Below are 22715 nucleotides of genomic sequence, written 5' to 3'. Positions count from 1 at the left end.
CTTCAATATTGCAAAAGTTATTGCAAATGTTAAAGTTAGCGCAAACCAACAGACCAACCAACCAACCAACAGACCAACAGACAGGGCAAAAACAATATGTCCCCCACTACTATAGTGGGGGACATAAAAATTCCTGATATTTGGAAAATTTGCTTCATGACATTTTTACATAGGGAATTCTGGGTCTTTTATGCTAAATATTTAATTGCATTTACCCATTTTAATATTCTTTAACATGCCTTTTTGCTGATTAAGTTCATTTATGATGGAACCTGATTCTGAAAATGGTATATCGTATTAATGTTGGAACCTGATCATGTATATAGCAAAGCTCATTTATGATGGAAGCTGATCATGAATATGGCATAGCTCATTTATGTTGAATCTGATCATGAATATGGCATAGCTCATTTATGATGGAATCTGATCATTAATATGGCATAGCTCATTTATGATGGAATCTGATCATGAATATGGCACAGCTCATTTATGATGGAATCTGATCTTGAATATGTCATTGCTCATTTATAATGGAACATAATCATGAACATGGCATAGCTCATTTATGATCGAACCTGATCATGAATATGGTAAAGCTCATTACCCATAAACCTGATCATGAATATGATATCACTCATTCAAAATGGAACCTGATAATAAATACGGTATAGCTCAATTAAGCAATCCAATGATAGATCACTACATAGCTTAAACACCAGGATTTTGTATTAATCGGAAGAAGCCAATTTTCCAAGTGTGGCTGTTCATTGCAACATTTACTAAAATTAAATAATTGTTCAATTCATGACAAAATTACACAGTATTTTGCATTTGCTAAAAGAGTTATATCTAAAAGCTTAAATGAGTTATAACTTGATTTCATAAGTGTACTTAAATTTCAGCACTAATTTATGGCACAATAAAACATAATTGCTCAACAGCATACATTGAATTAAGTATATTCTCATAAATTCCACCATCAAATGAAAAGACAAAAATCAGAATATAATATAATAGGGATAGATATTAGGGGCCATTGACTATTTTTCTTTTCATGTCCTTTGGCTTAAAAGTATTGAAAGAACAAGGGTTGTCAAAATGTTAGTGTTTAACCCTGAGTATTATTTTCACGTACCTTTTACTTTTGATTTTCTTCTGTCTTTTTGCCTTGAGTTCTTTGTAAGACAGCAAAGCTCGATGCTTCATGAGTTCCATTCTGCGTTCTTTAGCCTGCAACACAAAAGCACATTTTCTAGGTTATACCATATGAGTCGGGTTCTGAGAAAACTGGACATAATGCATGTGCGTAAAGTGTCGTCCCAGATTAGCCTGTGCAGTTCACACAGGCTAATCAGGTACAACACTTTCCACTTTTATGACATTTTCGTTTAAATGAAGTCTTTTCTTAGCAAAAATCCAATTAAGGCGGAAAGTGTTGTCCCTGATTAGCCTGTGCGGACTGCACAGGCTAATTTGGGACGACACTTTACGCACATGCATTATGCTCAGTTTTCTCAGAACACGACACATATGGAAAGAACAAAACATAAGACACAGATGCTCTCACATTCCATGTTTGTCTCAAAACAACATTTGTTTACAAACAAGCTGTTTGAGGCAAAATGTGACTTTTGACGTCTAAGTGTATGTGACTTTTGACGTCTAACTGTGAAGTTGACTTTCAAGGTAATGAGACCGTTGGTACAAGCAACACTCAATTTCCTCGTGGTTGTTCTTTTTAATTTGCATGATGAATGACAAAACCACAGTTGTTTTATCTCACCTTCAGATAGATTGGATTTGTGCACAGTAATTTTAAAATCCACAAAGATATGGCATGGCAATGTTGTGGTTGAGACAGAAAATTTCAAGCTATTTATGACCAAATTTTGAAGTTTGACCTTGACCTTAAAGGTTTGGTGACGTGTATACACTTGAAATGGTGTCTTATGATTGTTAACATTTGTGCCAACACATTTCAAAATACATCTGTATATGACTGAGACTGGAATTTGCAAGCTTTTTTATTCCCACATTTGACCTTCGAGCTCTAACTTTGACATTAACCTTTGAGGAAAGAAGACCAGTTTTACACGTGACATGTTGTCTCATGATGGCAGTCTCAGCAAAGGTAATAAATCCATTACTGGGGAAAATGTCTTATTTTTAAAACTTAAACCGGCCTGTCACTGTATGAAGGCCAGTATTCAACTAAAACATACTGGACATTTTACATTTTTAGTTGTATTGTCTGAGGTCCAACTGACTTTTGTGGAGACAGTGATGGTGGACATTTCAAATTCATTAAATATATTTCAATGTCATGGCAGAGACAAAAACTTTGCAAATACAAATGAAAAGTGGGACTTCTTTATGCAGCCATTTTCGCAAAGGGCGAGGAGCATACATGCTTTTTAGGTGAATAATTAATATGTTATACCGGATGCATTTTATTACTAAATCCACTCAAGCTTTAAAAACAATCAATGTACATTATATTAAAAAAGAAGTTCATCATATATTTTTTAATATGACAGCAGCCATGGTGGTATTGATTTTGTGATTGCCCACTAAGGAAGCACTGAAGTTACCTCTCTAAAAAGACACCACCAAGTTCATGTTTCACCAATTCAGGGACTACCCTACGGGCGACTATGAGCGATAATTTCGCTCTTACGCCCGTGATTTCGCCCTACAAGCCCAGAAAAGCGAAGATAAAGTCGCCCGATTTTTTTTAGTAAACAAGACCGGAAAAGCGAAAATCAAGCCGCCCGATTATTTTTGCTAAGGCGTGCTACCGCCCGCAGGCGATAAGCAAGTTTATTGTTTGTTGTTTATCTAATGGTGACACAATTAACCCCCCGCACGGATCGTTAATTGACCGTGACAAAGAAGTCCCTTAATATTGGTTGCTATAACAACACACTCGTGCCTCTTCGCGCGTGCCGCATGTTGTCTACTGATTACGTTATAATTGATTGACCATCCGATAATTGCAGGTTTTTGGCAGACAGCACGGTTAAAGAAAGCCGGCCAAAATAATTCAAGAAAAACAAACTTGATCAAAGGTCTATAAATTGCGTAGATCCACTATAAAGTCCAGCGAGTTTTGTCAGTTTGTTAATCCACCGAAAATTACGAGTAACACCCATCTTATATACACTGGAATCACAGTTCATTTTTTATACTATAAGTCATAATACTACACATAAGTATTGAGAAAACACATTTCCTCGATTAGATATAAATTATCCTAGTAGAATTAAATTGCTATGTAATGACCCAATCGCACATTCTCGGCCCTTTCCGTCAAACATCGGATAAGTACCTCGAAGGAGATAGTATGAATACACATTTCGGAAGCGGTATTGCGGTCTACCTACGCGGGCCTACGCGAATCAAAATTACATAGTGAAAACAAACATGGCCGGTTTTGCGAGTTGTTTACATTTTGCAAAGATGAAAATGGGGATTTTCTATGCTCTGAAGCCAGAGCAAGTACAAACTCTACAGGAATTATGGACGCCATCGTTGTTATTGTTTTTGTTGTTGTAACATTCTTAGAATGGTATCACGAGGGCGGACTACTTTCAACCCGTATTTCTCCCGAGTCCGATTATGATAATCTGCGAGGGGTACCGAATGTGTCATGACCATCAACATTGCAAATGGCGGACGAATTGTAACATTACACCCGCGTTCAATTCAAAGCTGGCGATTCACATTACAAGTAATGGTGATTCAATAATGGAGAAAGCATTAACTGGATTTAACAAACATTTGATAAGGTTTGTTAAACCAGATAGCAACAAGGAAAATTTTGATTATTAAAGTAAACAGGTAAGGCATTCTTAAGTGAACATATTTCGGACATGTAAAGTATTCGGATAAACAGTAATGGATATACATGTACTAGATGTTCCATGCATTAAGATTGTGTTTTGTAACAAAAGCAGTCATAGGGATGATGATAATATAATGATGATAAATATGTGATGAAAAGGTGCTACCTGTACAAATTATTAAATACTCAAATGTGTTAAATGACTTAAATCAGGGACCTATACAAACAAAGGGATGAGACACTCACTGAACCGAAGAACAAGCTATCGCGTTGTTACGCAAAAGGGAACGAGACTTGCGACCCAACGAGACTTCGCGCTTCGAGGCAAATTTAAACAGCCGCCATTTTGACAAAGCGAGACCGTGACAAAGCAATCGAGAAATAATAAGAGTACAAATTAACCAAGTGTTGCCAACACAGAAGTATTCATTGCAAAGGTTTGTTGAGTTTGATACATCTTATTGTTTCATTTGTTTTCGACTATTCTTTGTATTTACTTATAAAACAACGGTGGGTATTTTCACCAAATCATGCGTATCATTGTTTACACTTCCATAATCCGAGAAACGTGTGTCGTGGCTTTTTTTAAAAGGCTTGGTCAAATAAAGCTCTATACTATTGATTTTGGTATTCTTACAAACGTTACATTTCAACGCATTGTGTGATGCTAATTTTATTTGTATTGTTAGCAAATTCATGATTTTAAATGAGCACAAAGGCAATACAATTTAAGTCATTTTTTTAATTTTTACCACTATCAGTTTCTTCAACATATGTCGTGGCTTTTTTTGAAAGGCTCAGTCAATACTAGCCCTATATTAATCTTATGGGTATCTTTACAAACATTACATTTCAACGCATTGAGTGATGCTAATTTTATTTGTATTATTTGCAAATTCATGATTTTGAATGAGCACAAAGGCAATACAATTTTAGTCATTTTTTTATATTTTACCACTTTCAGTTTCATCAACATATGCCGTGGCTATTTTTGAAAGGCTCAGTCAGTACTAGCCCTATATTAATCTTATGGGTATCTTTACAAACATTACATTTCAACGCATTGAGTGATGCTAATTTTATTTGTATTATTTGCAAATTCATGATTTTGAATGAGCACAAAGGCAATACAATTTTAGTCATTTTTTTATATTTTACCACTTTCAGTTTCATCAACATATGCCGTGGCTATTTTTGAAAGGCTCAGTCAGTACTAGCCCTATATTAATCTTATGGGTATCTTTACAAACATTACATTTCAACGCATTGAGTGATGCTAATTTTATTTGTATTATTTGCAAATTCATGATTTTGAATGAGCACAAAGGCAATACAATTTTAGTCATTTTTTTATATTTTACCACTTTCAGTTTCATCAACATATGCCGTGGCTATTTTTGAAAGGCTCAGTCAGTACTAGCCCTATATAAATCTTATGGGTATCTTTACAAACATTACATTTCAACGCATTGAGTGATGCTAATTTTATTTGTATTATTTGCAGAGGCATAATTTTGTATTAGCTCAAAGATTATACAACTTTAGTCATTTTTTATTTTGTAATCACTATCAGTTTGATCAACATATGTCGTGGCTCTTTTTGAAAGGCTCAGTCAATACTAGCCCTATATTAATCTTATGGGTATCTTTACAAACATTACATTTCAACGCATTGAGTGATGCTAATTTTATTTGTATTATTTGCAAAGGCATAATTTTGTATTAGCTCCAAGATGATACAATTTCAGTTATTTTTCATTTTTTTTAGTTAAACGTGTTATCAACATATGTTGAGGCTTTTTTCAATAGACTCCGTCAATAGTAGCACTATTTTGATCATGTTGGTATTTTTGCAAATGTTACACCTCAATAAATTGTGTGGTGCACAATTTATTTACATGAATTGCAAAGGCATAATTTTGTATTAGCTCAGAGATTATACAATTTTAGTCATTTTTTTTTTTTTTAACCAGTCTCGGTTTTGAATGTGTATGTCAATGCTCTTTTCAAAAGGCTCGGTCAATAATTGACCTATGATAATCATGTTGGTATCTTTAGAAATGTGACACTTCAATGCATTGTGTGTTTCACATTTAATTTGCATTATTTACTAACTCATAACTTTGTATAAGCTCAAGGACAATACAACTTTAGTCATTTTTTAATTGTTAGACCGCTTTCTGTTTTGTATACATATGTCATTGCTTTTTGCGTAAGGGCCAAGGCTCTGTAAATACTAGCCCTATATTATTCATGTTGGTATCGTAACCCTTTCAGCGCTGGAATCGAATTTTAAAGGCCTTTGCAAACTGTTTGGATCCAGATGAGACACCACAAAACGTGGCGTCTCATCAGGATTCAAACTGTTTGCTATTCTGAAAGTATTCTGTGAAAAAAATCTAAGAAAATGCTAATTTTAGAAATTCAGCAGACGACACTTCAGCAGACGACAAATTTCCCAGCATGCTAAGGGTTAACAAATTGTACACTTCAGTGCATTGTGTGGTGTACATTTAATTTGCATTATTTGCAAAGTTCTTGATTTGTTTAAGCTCAATGATGATACAATTCTAGTCCTTAATCAATTATTTAAACAAAACAATTGAGATTAACATTTGTCTCCGCTTTTTCTTATGGATTGGTCAATACAAGCTATATTATTGTTTGTGTTTGTACCAATGTTACATTTCAATGAACTGTATGGTGCATATTTTAAATGCATTTTTTGAAAACACGTAGCTTTGTAATAGCTCAAAGAAGATGAATGAAAGTTTACTTATCTATAGTTGTATTCAAACGATAAATTCTATTTTATGAATAGATATATCCGAAGCTGATTGAAATCCTAAAAAAGAGACATTTTGATTCTTAAGCACAACTTTTTTGTTAATTGGCAAATTCCAATTTCTGTAAACTGCTTCGTTATTTATGTTGCTAGAAACATGCAAATCCATCATCATAATGCCTTAAGTTTTCAAAATTCTCTCATTTTCATGAGCATGTATGCATGAATGCGTTGGAAACAGTGATTTGAAGCAATCGCTTATTATTTAAGACTAATATTGAATTGGTAAAAGACATAAACAGGACAAGTGCAACCTACAGCATAAATATATCAAGTTATGAGTCGCTCACACAAAGTATGAACCACTATTCAGAATGTATGTTATAGTGAAAAAATCACAGTACAATATGCTAAGGGTTGCGCATAAATTGTATTTATTAGAAATTGGTATTCATTAAGTTAACAATAAACAGCTTTGACTCATTACTTAGTAAGGATAAAATCTGGAATCAATTAGTTAAGGGCCAAAAATAGAAGGATAATTGCTGCACTAATATCTTAAATATCCATAGCAACACACCAATCAAGGAAGGTCTCAAATTGACACCAGTTACTAGTGCTGTATATTATATATTCCATACATAAATGCCTTTTGTGTCATACAGTTTATGGCTATTAGTGTGTTGATATGCACCTTATCTGTTATCAAGGGATTATCTCAATTTGATTATGTCTGGCACAGTATGATATTAGATGAGAGATATCCCTTTCCCAATTAAGTCAACTTTGCATGATAAACCTTATCCCTATGCCTGACAAAGGGATGCCCCTATGCCACCATGGTCCCATTCCCCCTTGGACAAACACCATGTCCTTGTTTTAATGTCATCATCATGATTAATAAAGTTGTATTTGAAGCTTTAATAAGCTTAGCAACATTTTCACAACATGAAACTAGTTTTATTTATTAAATAACAGTGTTGTAGATGAAAATCAAAATCAGTTAATACTTTAGAATGTCAATTTAGAAATTCTTTCCATTCAGAACTGGTTTTAGTACCCATTCTGTGTTGCTTATTACGCGCTTGTACTGTAGTGTAGAATAACAATAAAGGACATTAAAATAGTGTTTTGTTAATATCAACATGTGCTTTAAACATAGTAAGACACTTATATGTTCACAAATCTGTATTTTCAAAGAGCTTGTAATCCTGAGAATATGCAAAAGACTTGATGTCCTAATCATATTCAGAAGTATCTTACTGACAGTACAGTAACTAAATGCTGGCGCATACATCCACGATTCGATAGAAAAATCTTCATATTCACTATCATCTTCCATCTACATCCATTTTCTGAATAAAGTTGTTAGCAATATCACATCCAAAGTGTTATAATGCCGGTTTGATATAAAGTGTGAACGAACATGTGACATTCCTATGCAACTCAATTTAAATGAAAATGGCGATTATATCAAAATAAAACTATTTTAAGCATTATTTTATTTGTATAGAACATAATATGTTATAAGGATAAAGATGTAATAAAGAGTAACATTTCCAGATATAAAATTCACATATCATTGGTATAAAATTAGAAACATATGTATCAACATTTAGGGGAAACAAAACATTGAAGGAAACACAACTTTGAATTGTTACTTTCAAGCAAATACAAGAAACATTAAATGTTCTTGCCCTTCAGTTTCACTCAAATACATGTAATAGTTCTACAAAGCCATCAAATCCTGGTGACATTTCGTACAGGAGTTCATATTCTTTATTGACCTACCAATTGTATTTAGTTACGGCTTAGTTGATCGGCTGATATGCTTTTCAAACTTCCTCTGAGACTTTTTGATGGAGCTGACTTGTCAAAAATCTTTCCTCTACTTATTGTGCGTTGAATGGCCCTAGCCATAGCAAAACCTCTTATTGTTAAAAAAATCTCAAGGCAGTCTTCAAGAAAGCACATGTCACTGACATCCTCTTCAGAGGAAAACTCAGAGTAAAATAATTTGTCGGCATAGTGCTGAATCATGAAAGCTTCAAGGACCTTTTCCTTAATTTCCTCTTTTGAGGCAATGTTGTGTTCAGTGTATTGGTTTTCCCTGACCACACGCTCAAATTCACGAATCATGCAAAAGAAGTCTTCACATGGCTTCTTGAGTCCACCTCGATTCTTTTTATCATACCACACTGAAAATTTGTCAGTAAAGGATACTGCACCAGAAGAATTTGTTAATGCTGACACTGTTTTAAGACTTCTGTCCCTTAGTTGTTTATTTTTCTGTTTTGAGTGTTTTTTTTTCCAAATATTTGATAATGTATCCAGATATGTAGTATAGGACTTTGTTGTCTGAGTCACTTATTTCAGATAATTTTGCTGCAGATGTTTTTTCTTCAAGTTGCCTTCTTGCTTTAATAACTTCAGCAATTAATTCTAAAATGATAATTTGGAGGAAGTTGTTTATGTCTTTTGCACTTTGTGCTTTTACACTTGATTGTATCAAAATCACTCCTTTACTAACAATTTCCTTGTCAGTCCTTATACGGTGAACTGTTTTGAAGAGAAGTTCCCTTTCTTCTGTAGAAGATAGGTTGTTGTTTTTGTGACAGATTGTAATTATCTCTTTAAAATATTTCTCAACCTCCTTGTTCATCTCTAATTGTTCGGCGATTTCAGCCTCAATCGACTTTCCAAAAATATTGTATAGCTCATTTGTTTGGATGTTTTTTAAGCTGTTTGAGAAGGCTTGAGGGAAGATTGTCTGTAACTTTGTAAATTCTTCTTTGGGCCAATTACTGTCTTGTCCCTTCTGGTTGTCGTTTTTCTTGTGATCTGATGCTGAAAAATGTTAGGTTGATACTTGTTTAATCCTTTTTTACATCACTGAACAAACTATAGTATGTGACTGCAAATAATATGTGTTCATTATTATATGAGTCGTGTTCTGGGAAAACTGGGCATAATGCAAGTGCGTAACTGCACAGGCTAATCGGGGACGACACCTTCCGCCTTAATCGGATATTTGCTAAGAAGAGATTTCATTTCAACGAAAAATGTCATAAAAGTGGAAAGTGTCGTTCCTTATTAGCCCGTGCGGACTGCACAGGCTAATCTGGGACGACACTTTCGCACATGCATTATGCCAAGTTTTCTCAAAACAAGAGACATAATTTATAATCGTTCTCATTCACAGAATGTTTGGCCAATGTTTTTTAAAATATAAATTGTATAACTATTATCCTAGAAAAAAAATTGAAAAATTGCAAAGGTCATATTTCTTTATCATTGGAGAAAACATTTATTCTGAGATATTTTCAAGAGTTTGTTTCGACATTGTTAATGCTTCAATTAAGAATTTCTGAAATGTGTAGATAATTGTTATTCAATTACAGCAAAAAATCGGAATTCTTACATAAATATTTCAATTAATTTTATTAATATGTTGATACAACTAAGTACATTTTTATGTCCATCTGTCTGGTCGTCTGAAATTCCGTCACACTTTGCATTTAGGTTTTGCGTTAAGGTTGCGAAAAATGTGGAAAAAGTTGGCATAGTCTATTAGTCTTCCTATGGTGGCAAGCCATGTTTTCAATAAATAATGGTGACTGTGTAAACATTTTATTAACTGATTTTTAGAATATGTTTTGTTTTATGCTTTTAGAATGCCTAGAAAACGCAAAAGAGGATCCCTTACGGTGAAACGCAAGTACCACTACATAACATCTGAACAGCCAAAGGAAGAAAACCATGTTGCCAGTGAACCCCTGGTGAAAATTAAAGCTACAACAGATACTTCTACCCAGTCAGAAAGTGAAAATGTGCAGGTCACAAGTGATCATAGTTATGCTATTGATGAAGACTCCACATATGAGCTTGACTCCTTCCAGGAGACAAACATTGATAAGCCTGAAGCTGATGTGATGGAATGTAGTTCAGGGCTTCTAGAAATGGAGGTGGAGACGACAACCTTCTCAGACTTTGCTGTGGAACTTAAACTGCAAAATATTTCATCTCAGTTCATTGTAAAGGAATCAGAGCAATCAATTCAAATGTTACAGTTGTACGCAAATGACAGTCTGACAGCAATCAAGCTATCGGTTGAAATTAAGAGTGATTTTACATGCTCTGTCTATGTGCATCGGAAATGCATTCCGAGATCTCACCAAATATGGACTGGACTGCCACAACATATCAATCGCGTTGCTTATGTTCTGGTGTTATTGGAAAGACTGTTAAAACTTGATGTCTGCATAGGAAATCCTGAGGTGGAATTTTCAAATTTAGTTCCCATTGGATCAGGGTTGTCCAGCAACAACTCCCCAGAAATTGTGGCGTACAGGGAAGGGGACTTCAACGCAACACATGCCAGTGGAGAGAGATATAATTCCACTATTAGATCTGTGAAATGTGACATGCTGTCCACATCAAAAAAGTGTACAGCCTGCAAAAAGTACTTTTACTTATTACAAAGCAGGAAAAATAGGGTTGAAAGCAGACTAAATTCGTGCCGAAAATACAGCCACACAAACTTTAAACATAGAGACATGACTAAACAGGAACTTAATATGAAATTAAACGAGCAGAAACATGAAATAAAAAATTTACAAACAGAGTTGTGGAAACAAAGGAGGGAATTTGATAAGATCATCACAGCAAATGGGATCAGTGTTGAAGGCAGTGAACATCATGAACTGAAAGACCTGATGGCAAGTTGTGAGACAGAATTTGAAAAATCGTTCCCGATTTCTACCAGCCGACAGCGTCTGTTTTGGGAACAGCAGATGTCTTTTGCCAAAAAGAAAGACAGTCGAGGGATGCGCTGGCACCCCATGATCATTCGTTGGTGTCTCTACCTTCGACAAAAGTCAGAAACAGCGTATGATGTTCTTCGCGAAACTGGATTTGTAAATTTGCCATCAACAAGGACATTATTTGACTATTCGCACTTCCTTAAGAGTGAAATGGGTCACCAGGCAGATGTTCTAGGTTTGTTGAAGGAGGAAGCTGTGAAGAGACACCTGTATGACACAGAGTGGAGGAATTATGTCGGTCTTCTCTTTGATGAGATAAAAATTAAAGAAGATTTAGTGTACGACAAACACACTGGACAGCTCATCGGATACTGCAATCTAGGCGATGTTGCCAATGAAATGATGCAATTCAGCGAAACAAAGAATGAAACTAAAAAAGAACTAGCAAAATACATGTTGGTTGTGATGCTGCGAAGTTTGTCTTGCAACTGGTGTTTTCCGTTGTTTGGTTTTGCAACGACAGGCATAACAGCCGATTTTTTGTACCCCATTCTGTGGAAGACAGTAGCGTTACTACAATTATCCCAAATTAATTTACATGTCTTGTTCTTCACTTGTGACGGTGCATCACCAAATAGACGGTTTTTCAACATGCATCGAGTGGGTATTGAATCTGTGGTATACAAGACGGAAAATCCACACAACAGTGACCAGAACATTTACTTTATATCAGATGTTCCACATCTTCTGAAGACTGTGAGGAACAATTTTAGTAACTCACATGCCCACAAAAAATCAAGAATGCTGTGGAGGAATGATAAAGACATTTCATGGATGCACCTAGTTCGTTTATTTGAGGAACATTGCGAGATGAACTTGTACTCTCCCTGCCCAAAGTTGTCGCGAAAACACATTGATCTGCTTTCCTTCAACTACATGAAGGTCAGTTTAGCTGCACAGGTTCTGAGCGACTCTGTAGCTCTTGCCCTTGAGGAGTTGTACGGTCCAGAGGTCTCAGAAACTGTGCAGTTCATGAAACTATTCAACAAATTTTTTGACTGTCTAAATGTTAGGAGTTTGTTTGAAGGGAGAAATAAACGCAATGACAATTTACTGCCGTACACTAGTGTGGATGATGAACGCTTGAACTTCCTGACTAAAGATTTTCTTGGTTACATCAATAAGTGGGAGGAGAGCATTCAAAGTAGACCAGGAATTTTCAATGATTCCCAGCGGGCCAAGATGATTTTAAGCCACCAGACTCTCGATGGACTTAAAATATCTGTAAATTCCATCACCGAGTGTGTGAAGTTTATGTTAAGCAAGGGTGCTAATTTTGTATTGACCCATAATTTCAATCAGGATCCTCTTGAGCAACATTTCGGTCACTATAGACATAAAGCGGGATCAAATAATAACCCAACTGTCTATGAGGTCAGAAATGTGATGACAACAATGAGAACTGTCGACTCTTTGGCTGTACCAGTAAAGCAGGGAAACATTAAAAGGGGTGCGGTCGACAAAGAAAACATAGACCATTCCAAGTTAAAAAGACGAAAGTAAACAGAAAAGGTTGACTTTAACCCATTTATGCCTAGCGTCCTGAGAAAAAGAACATTGCAAACAGGGTAGACCCAGATGAGACGCCGCATAATGTGGCGTCTCATCTGGGTCTGCGCTGTTTGCTTAAATGAATTTCTTTATGAAATATTCTAAATATAGATATAAATATACTTGACACCCCTAATTTTGGAAATAAATTGATCCAATTTAGAAAGATGGGAGAGTCCACTGGGCATAAATGGGTTAATTATGTCAGGGACCTATACAAATATGTTTGTATAGGTCCCTGATTATGTTTGCATAAAAATAAATCTTTTTTTATGGAAATGTATGTTTACAGATTATTAACATAAGTTTCCATTACAGATTATTAACATAAGTTTCCATAAACCAATCATACAGATTTATTTGTATGCATAGATAATTCATGTAAACCTTTTCTGTAAATTTAACTTTTGTCAGTGCTGGGATGGTATGCACAATACATGAACCTCATACACTCGATGATGGAATTTTTTTTATTTCTGTACATTATAAAATATCTGCCATAAGTCCTAGAACAAAAATGGTATCTTTAAAAAGTAACTTGTATCCTATAAATATTGTTTAGCTAATGCAGTGAACTTTACTTATTGATCAATTTAAATGACAAGGATAAATCATTAAACAAATTTCGGTGTTATATATGTTATGAATTTTTATGCCCCCAAATGGTGGTGTATAGTTTTTTAACTGTCCGCCAGTCAGTCCGTCCGTCTGAAAACTTTAATATTGGTCATAACTTTTGCAACATTGAAGATAGCAATTTGATATTTGGCATGCATGTGTTTCTCATGGAGCTGCACATTTTACTTTTATATTGTCATGTTATTATAAACTGAGTTCCTAAAACCATGCAAATACTGCTTAATCACTGGTTCTGTATGTAGCATCAATGTTACTTGAATATTAACATTTTCTTTAAGAAATTGTTCTCACTGCAGACTCAAAAGAACTTTGAATAATTTAGTTTGCAAAAGGTATTGGATCGCATTGAATGAATAACTAGTATTGGATTTTTTGGGTATAACAAGTATTGGATTTGTTTATATGTTGTACATAATATGAATCTTTTATTTGATTTTATTCAGTTTGTTCAAGTGCGATTACTGAATGTAGACTACGTGCCTATTTATGTAAAAGTAATGTGCGGTATAGTTAAAGCATATGTCTTATCTTATGGATCCATGTTTTTACATGTTGTACACTTGTACTATATTTTAAGAAAGTGATTAGTTACTGAAACATTACATCCAACTAGTATAACATGTGTATTGTTGAATGTTCATGTAACATGTGTATGTTTTTTATGTATAGTTATTTTGTTGTTGTTTTTTTAATTTGAAGGTATTGTACATTAAATAATATTGTATGTATGAAACGAAAAAATAATGTACTATTTGAAAAAAAAAATGCGAAAAAATAACTTACCATATAATTTGTATAATATTTTCTACATGTAAGTTATTTTGTCTTTTTTTTTCTAAAGCTAACAATATTATTTAATTTCCTACGTACAATATTATTTAATTTCCTACGAGCAAATATATCCCTCTAGCTCATCTATATATTTTTTTCGCATAGATAGGCGATGTTGGGATATAGATAAATGAAATTAACTAGTTTGTATAGATGGAGTTATTAATTTTTCTTATCGATTGCTCTCTAAATAAAATGATTGTACTTTATATACTCTAAGGAACCATATCGCTATACATAAACTATAGTTTTGCTTTAGTATAGGTTGTCAACACAAGGATATTACTTATACTTAACTACAATTAAGTGTAGCATAGGTAGAGGTATCATTTATATCATACAGCTTTTACATTGTCAGTATTACTCAATTCTATATTTCTAAAATTTTGTAATTACGAATGAAAAACAATGCAAGTATATACTTTATGCAATTATATATGTCCTAACTTTATATTAATGTATGTAATTCTTGTTTTTAAAAAATCATTTAATAATTATATTTTTCACTTATGAACTTTGGTACAGACAGGGACCTATACAAGTATAGGTCCCTGGTACAGAATAATGTAACGAAGTGTTGTTATTATTAAACTACATTTGACATTATGTGGTCACTATGTATTAACAATATTAACATTCTCACGAAAACATGTTTATTCCTTATATTGTAAATTGAACTTTTTTCGAAGTGATGCATGATTTGTATTTACTTCAAAAGCATGCTGTCATTGTAAATGTAATGTAAATGACGATTAGCTTAATATGCTTAAGTCAGAATAAACATTTATGTTCTATTAACTGCATTTAAATCTTTGTCCATAATTTTGTCAAAACCATTCTACAACACGTTTTATATTCATTTCTTTGAAAATAATTAAAGGAATAAAACACTAAACTCCTTTGTACACACTATTTAGTAGTAACTGTAAATGCCAGATTCAATTGTCTCATCATTATTACACCGTATCATGTGTCCACTGTTTTGGATATCTTACTTGCATGTGCGGATTTGATTTATTAATGTTGTTTTATTTATTGATTGTTCGAGATATATATGATAATAAAACGAATAAAACATGAGTATATATATATATATATATATATATATATATATATATCGAACTACTAAAACACGAAAACCTTTCTTGTTTTTTGTCTTGTTTGTACGCAAAATGCAGAACTAAAAAATGCATCCAATATTTATTACCTCGTAAATTCTGTTGATGTTTTTTCATGACATGACCTCGAAATCCTGATACACTTTTATACTCCGCGCCACAAACAGGACAAATATAGCACAGCTCTTTCGTGCTTGCTTGCGATTTATTGTTTGCCTCATCATCAGTATAATCACCTAATACCAAATCTAAATCTATGTCGTCATCCCATGAAAGGAAATCTTTATGTTTAGAAGACATTTTCAGTAAATTCCATGAATCCGACGTTCACTATGACTTAAGGGAGTCCAAATGAATATTAAAATAACATTCGAAAATTTGCTGCGTCGGAAGTTAAAAGAACAATTATACATTTTGAGTTGTTTGCACTTAACATGTCTTGATAATGTTGCTATTTTAAACAAAACATGGTAACATTTTAATTCTATTAAAAGACCGGTCTTTTGTACATGCATGTACGTGCGATAAACAACGGCAATTTAACCCTGGCGAAACAACCGGCAATTAATATTCATCAAAGAGTCCGATAATTGGGTGCCCGTTCGACATTACTGCGTAATAATAAGACTAATTAATGATTGATTTTGAGATCAACAACACAACAACACAACAATTAAACGAATACGTACTTGTTTATTTAACATAATATAATTTGAATCCGAAAAAACGTAACGCGTTAAATAAGCGAAATCCCTCGCAATCGATATCGTGTAGCCGCATTATCGCTACACAGGACCAATCGATCGAGATTATCAAATCTCGCGCACCGGTTTATTATCGCTGCACCGGGACCAATCGATCGAGATTAAAGTATAGGTCCCTGATCTCGCGCACCGGTTTATTTTGCGTGCTGTAACGGGATATCGCGAGGTTGCTAATCCCTTTGTTTGTATAGGTCCCTGCTTAAATGTGTTATGACGAAGAAGATTTTAGTGAGAATTTATTGTTTTTACAAATAAACATAGTATAATGATAGAAATAATAAGTTGTAAAATAAACACGCTTTGGTTATTGATATTGTTTGCACAAACCTCTCCCTGATTTTCCAAACTTCTCCCTGTTTCAAAACAAAGGAGAAGTCACTTCTCCCTAGGGTAGTCCCTGATCATGGAAACAGACTCGAATGTATTTCAATTAAACCACTGATTATTAACACAATGAAGTTTAACAAAACATCAAAATAGTAAAGTAGTTACGCCCGCTCTGGCAATATTTACACAAATTATCAATGCTTGTGATGATTTAGTTCTGGCTACCATAACTTTAAATGTCGCTTTTTATGATTTTTGACTGGCGCGACTTTATAGTTATGGACCAACCCCATTAGGAAAGTCAACCAGAAATTCCCGAAAAGTTGACAGTTAACAAAGACCGGTCCAAAACAGCTTTTAAATGCAGTATTGGCCCAAATTAACCACTTGATCGGAAAGATTGACATTTTTCACATTTAACCGATATATTCTTTCACAAATACTATCTTAAACATTTAAAATTTATCTATTCTGCTCTAACATATTGAAAAACGGCGATGTGACAGACTTTCTTGAAATGCAAATCTCCCGAGATTTCACAGTCATTTGACGTTATTTCTATTTTTAGTAACATACCATGTGCTCAAATGTTTTCAAATTTAGAATGACATTTCCCGGTATTTTAGATTATTCTGGCTTGTTTTGTAAACAAATTGTAGTGTAAATACAAACTCAAAGTAAATATTATTTAAAACTACCTGATTCACACTGATATAATCCACCAGACGTAAGTTGTTAATCACAAATAATAGATTTTAGAAAATGAAAGTAATGTTTACAATTTCAGCATAAAATGTCAAGGTCAATCCGAAAGTATCCAAATGAAAACTCGTCATGTGACAAAGCGACAATGGCGTCTAAATTGTGAATTTCAGACTGATGAGTTATTTTCATCTATTGTAATATTGCATTTAAAACATTTGAACCTTAATTTATTCCTCAATGCAGTAATTTATATTCATTCACCAATATATGTAGAAATGTATCCAAGAAAATGAGCATTCTTTGATTTATAGCATGACATAAATATGTTACGACTCTGGTTGACGTTCGATACGGGGTTGGCTTCAGCGTACAGGTATGTCAATACTATATAAACTGTACGCTGAAGTTTCTTTAGCTAGTGATGATTGGATGAAAACTGTTGAACATGTTGCATTTTTAAGGCCTCAAACAATTGGTCTAGCGACACATCAACCAATATAAGCTTACCTAAATACTCCAATATCTTCAATATGGGACACAATAAACAGTAAGACAAGCAAATTTGTTGAAGTAATATTAGCGGCGAAATATATTTTGTTTATGGATGGGTGTTAATCGGTATTATCCACACAACAAATTAAGTGTAAGGTAATTTGTTTTATGCATTGCAATTCTCCTCATTGATATCAATACTCCCATGAAGTTTCATTTTGAAGTCATGTAGCGTATCTGAGATATAGCCCTGAAAAGTTACATCGTAGAAAAAAAAAAAAGAATAGTAACTCTTATTCAAGAAAGTGAAGTGTTGTTGTTCTTGTGCAGGGCACTTTTCCTCATTGACATCTATACAGCCATAAAGTTTCATGTTGATATCTTATATAGTTTCTGAGATATAGCCCTTACAAATTTTGTGACAGGCTGAACGACAGACAGACAACGCCAATTCTATATCCCGCCGCCTTAGCAAATGATAACAAGGTGTCAGAGGCGGAAAACTGGCTAATCCTTTAATTAACAGGGCTCAACAAAAACATAAGAACTATCTATCCTAACGATAAGAACTATCTATCCTAACGATAAGAACTATCTGTCCTAACGATAAGAACTATCTGTCCTAACGATAAGAAATATCTATCCAAACGATAAGAACTATCTATCCTAACGATAAGAACTATCTATCTTTACGATAAGAACTATCTATCCTAACGATAAGAACTATCTATCCTAACGATAAGAACTATCTATCCTAACGATAAAAACTATCTATCCTAGCGATAAGAACTATCTATCCTAACGATAAGAACTATCTATCCTAACGATAAGAACTATCTATCCTAACGATAAGAACTCTCTATCCTAACGATAAGAACTCTCTATCCTAACGATAAGAACTATCTATCCTAACGATAAGAACTATCTGTAAACTACCTTGGTAGTAAGCTGAAAGGAGGAGAAATCAAACCCCTCTAGACTATATGTATGATTACTAGAACACGCATGTTTTCCTTTACTTCCAATTGGCCTAGACTTTGTTCTGCTGATTTTAAAGCAATAATTGGCTTGAAATTCAAATGGCCAAAAATGTGTTTTTTCCCTAATCCAGTTTTAATATTCCCAATTGATTGCGTGACGGTCAAATGTTTAAAGATAGGTTTGTACAGTGTAAATATAAAGACTTTAGCAGTTGTAATAATCATTTCACTGATTTGTTTAAGATCAGGATTTTTTCATCAACACTTACGCAAATGTTGTCAAAAATAAAACTATACTTTTTCCCTATTTGCAGCAAACTGATGCTAAAATTCCCAATTTCATGGGTAAAGGGCATACTACAACAAGGGCTGTTTGTAAAACATGCATGCCCCCCATATGGGCTGTCCGTTGTAGTGGCAGCCATTCTGTGAATACGATTTTTGTCACTGTGACCTTGACCTAGTGACCTGAAAATCAATAGGGGTCATCTGCGGGTCACGATCAATGTACCTATGAAGTGTCATGACCCTAGGCAAAAGCGTTCTTGAGTTATCATCCGAAAATCATTTTACTATTTCGGGTCACCGTGACCTTGACCTTGTGACCTCAAAATCAATAGGGGTAATCTGCAAGTCATGATCAATCTACCTATGAAGTTTCATGACCCTAGGCAAAAGCGTTCTTGAGTTATCATCCGAAAATCATTTTACTATTTCCGGTCACCGTGACCTTGACCTTTGACCTTGTGACCTCAAAATCAATAGGGGTCATCCGCGAGTCATGATCAATCTACCCATAAAGTTTCATGATCCTAGGCGTATGTGTTCTTGAGTTATCATCCGGAAACCATTTTACTATTTCAGGTCACCGTGACCTTGACCTTTGACCTAGTGACCTCAAAATCAATAGGGGTCATCTGCAAGTCATGATCAATCTACCCATGAAGTTTCATGATCCTAGGCGTATGCGTTCTTGAGTTATCATTCAAAAACCATTTTACTATTTCTGGTCACCGTGACCTTGACCTTTGACCTAGTGACCTCAAAATCAATAGGGGTCATCTGCGAGTCATGATCAATGTACCTATGAAGTTTCATGATCCTAGGCCCAAGCGTTCTTGAGTTATCATCTGACAACCACCTGGTGGACGGACCGTCCGACAGACCGACCGACAGACCGACCGAAAGACCGACATGAGCAAAGCAATATACCCCCTCTTCTTCGAAGGGGGGCATAAAAATAAGGAGAACAAGCAAATTCGTTGAATTGATATCCCCCGCCAATATGCTTCTGGACACAAAAGTGTTTTATTTGACACTAAAAAAAGCATTTTTTCAAGATACAAAGGGCCGTTATTTACGGATGGTGTACAATGCCATTTGGCGTGCATCATTCTGTTATCTATATATATACTCATACCCAGTTTGAATGAAATCCGAAAAAGCACTTCCAAGATGTGGCTCCGGATGGACAGACCGAAGATCGGACGGAGAGACGGACGGATGGACGGACAACGCCAAAACAATATCCCTCCGCCCATGGCGTGGGATAAAAAGCCATGCTCAGTTACCTTTTGTATATCCATGGCAGCGAGGGCCCTCTGTTCAGCCAGCGTGAGTTCCTTGCTGTTGTCTTGTACTACATTCTCACTACCGTGCAACAAGGCCGCCACAGCCATCTCCAGCGGGGTCCTCGGCTACAGAAACAAGGGATTGGTTGTGACAGTAATACAATGCAGGAGTCCCAAAGCTCTACTAGGGACCTTTCGGTTTTAATTGATATTGCCCTTCATCTGGACATGTGTAAGGTGTAATAATCAAATTTATTTATTTTGCTTAAATCCATATAACAATTTTCATGTATACCAACTTTCAAACATCAAATGTCTTTGAAGTGGCATAATATTTTGAAATAGCAATCACCTTAAGATTGACTAACGGTTGCTTAAGTTTAATGAAAACCTCCAACAGTGGAAGACTGGCAAAATCACATAGGTTTCACATATATATATTTATATATATATATATATATATATATATATATATATAACTCTCATGGGTTAACAACAATTGTTTGTATTTTCCCTTCAATAAAGATTTATATAGTTGCATTTTTTTTGCAATTGGTGATTTAACGCTTTGCCTCCCAACTCCAAATTGATATTTTTTAGCTGAGAAAAAGCAATAAATTATATTTTGTCATAAGCAATACTGATTTTACGCAATGAAATCACTATACCTGGAATCTCTGCACCAGCTGGTCTGTAGTGACCACAGAGAAATCCTGTTTGTGTAGCGGGAATTGGAGCTGCTCTGCCTGCAAACATCAATGATCCAATGAGACTGAACAGGGCTTAATGCATGTAAGTAAAGTGACGTACTAGATTAGCCTGTGCAGTCCACACAGGCTAATCAGGGATGAGACTTTCTGCTATAATGACATTTTTGTTTAAAGTAAATCTCTTCTGAGCAAAACTGCAGTTTACGCGGAAAATGTCGTCCTACATTAGCCTGTTCTTAAGCCACAGGCTTACCTAAGAAGACACTTTATGCAAATGCATTAAGCCTAATTTTCCAAGAACGCAGCTCAAATGGTTAGCCTGCTGATGGGTCCGATGGTTCAAACAAATTGATCATCCATTATAATAACCATATTTACTTTTCAAATGCAAATAGATGAAATAATCCAGGGATGTATTCATTTATCAATGCACTAATTCAGCGCAAAGTTTAACTCGTTCTGAAGAAACAAGCCTTCATATCAATGGTCATGTCAGTAACAGCCTTTCTGTTCTGATTGCATTTGAAGTTTACCTTCCTGTTTTCCTTGACAGTTGGTTCCCACTTGGACAAGTCATGTGTAGTGGCCTCGTATGCCGTTGTACGACTGATCTGTAAATACAGTCAGCATAATATGCTCATGGCTTTGTTGAAAGTTATACTTCAAAAAGTATATGTGTCTTGTTCTGAGAAAACTGGGATTAATTAATGTGCGTAAAGTGTTGTATCAGATTAGCCTGTGCAGTCCGCACAGGCTAATCAGGGACGACACTTTCCGCCTAAACTTGAATTTTGGTAAGGAGGGACTTTCTTGAAACTAAAAATACCATAAAAGCGGAAAGTGTCGTCCCTGATTAGCCTGTGCGGACTGCACAGGCTAATCTGGGACAACACTTTACGCACATGAATTAAGCCCAGTTTTTTCAGAACACGACACATATATACATTCAATGTTGACATGTGAAAAAATATAATATAAAATACCTTAACACTATGCCAAATTACTGAAACCTAAAGTAGCAATCAATGAACACTATGTTTCACAATTACAACAAATGTCAGTAACAAAACATGAAAACTATGTTTTACAATTACAACAACCTCAAGTAACAATCAATAAACACTATGCTTTACAACTACAACAAACCACAGTAAAAAAAAATGAACACCATATTTTACAATTACAACACCCTTAAGTAAAAATCAAAGAACACCTTTGTATTATGACAACAACAAAATAATCAATCAACAAGGCTATTATCAAGCAATATGGTGCCCTACCGGCTCCACCATTGTCAGAAATTCCACCATTTTCAGAATATTTTTTTGTTGCCATAACAACCACAATTTTTGATGTAGGAACAAAATGACGTGCATAATGTCCATATTGCCATCTATCCATGTTCCAAGTTTCATGAAAAAATATTCAGAACTTTTAAAGTTATCGCAGGAGCCAGATAACCACCATTTTCAGCAGTATTTCAAGTCTATTTGTTGCCATAGCAACCAAAATTTTTGACGTAGGAACAAAATAAAATGACATGCATAATGGCCATATTGCCATCTATCCATGTTC

The 22715-nt window shown here is 34.7% G+C and overlaps 2 protein-coding genes across 4 annotated transcripts in view; both read right to left on the bottom strand.

Annotated features, from left to right (window-relative positions):
- LOC127852841 (U3 small nucleolar RNA-associated protein 14 homolog A-like) overlaps positions 1-22715 on the bottom strand; it is a 38918-nt gene that overhangs the window by 12690 nt on the left and 3513 nt on the right. For all 3 annotated transcript variants that reach the window (XM_052386848.1, XM_052386850.1, XM_052386849.1), the window contains exons 6-9: positions 21674-21751; positions 21099-21176; positions 20431-20556; positions 1136-1230 (exon numbers count right to left, since the gene is read on the bottom strand). In XM_052386848.1, coding sequence (XP_052242808.1) covers positions 1136-1230; positions 20431-20556; positions 21099-21176; positions 21674-21751 — 377 coding nt within the window. The remainder of the gene's footprint in view (positions 1-1135; positions 1231-20430; positions 20557-21098; positions 21177-21673; positions 21752-22715) is intronic.
- Positions 8894-16250, bottom strand: LOC127852843 (uncharacterized). Its single transcript, XM_052386856.1, has 2 exons — positions 15681-16250; positions 8894-9476 (listed from the first exon to the last, which is right to left on the bottom strand). The coding sequence occupies exons 1-2, from the start codon at positions 15889-15891 to the stop codon at positions 8911-8913; spliced, it is 777 nt and encodes a 258-aa protein (XP_052242816.1). The 5' UTR covers positions 15892-16250; the 3' UTR covers positions 8894-8910.

Source organism: Dreissena polymorpha, chromosome 12, assembly GCF_020536995.1.
Source record: "Dreissena polymorpha isolate Duluth1 chromosome 12, UMN_Dpol_1.0, whole genome shotgun sequence".
Classification (NCBI taxonomy): domain Eukaryota; kingdom Metazoa; phylum Mollusca; class Bivalvia; order Myida; family Dreissenidae; genus Dreissena; species Dreissena polymorpha.
The sequence above is the reverse complement of the archived record's forward strand: the minus strand, read 5'-3'. Positions and strand labels throughout refer to the sequence as shown.

Coding starts and splice junctions, on each gene's coding strand:
- LOC127852843 (XM_052386856.1), bottom strand. CDS start 15,891: ATGTCTTCTAAACATAAAGATTTCCTTTCATGGGATGACGACATAGAT. Junction 9,477..15,680: donor ACATCAACAGAATTTACGAG/GTAATAAATATT, acceptor AACATTTTTCAG/CATCAGATCACAAGAAAAAC.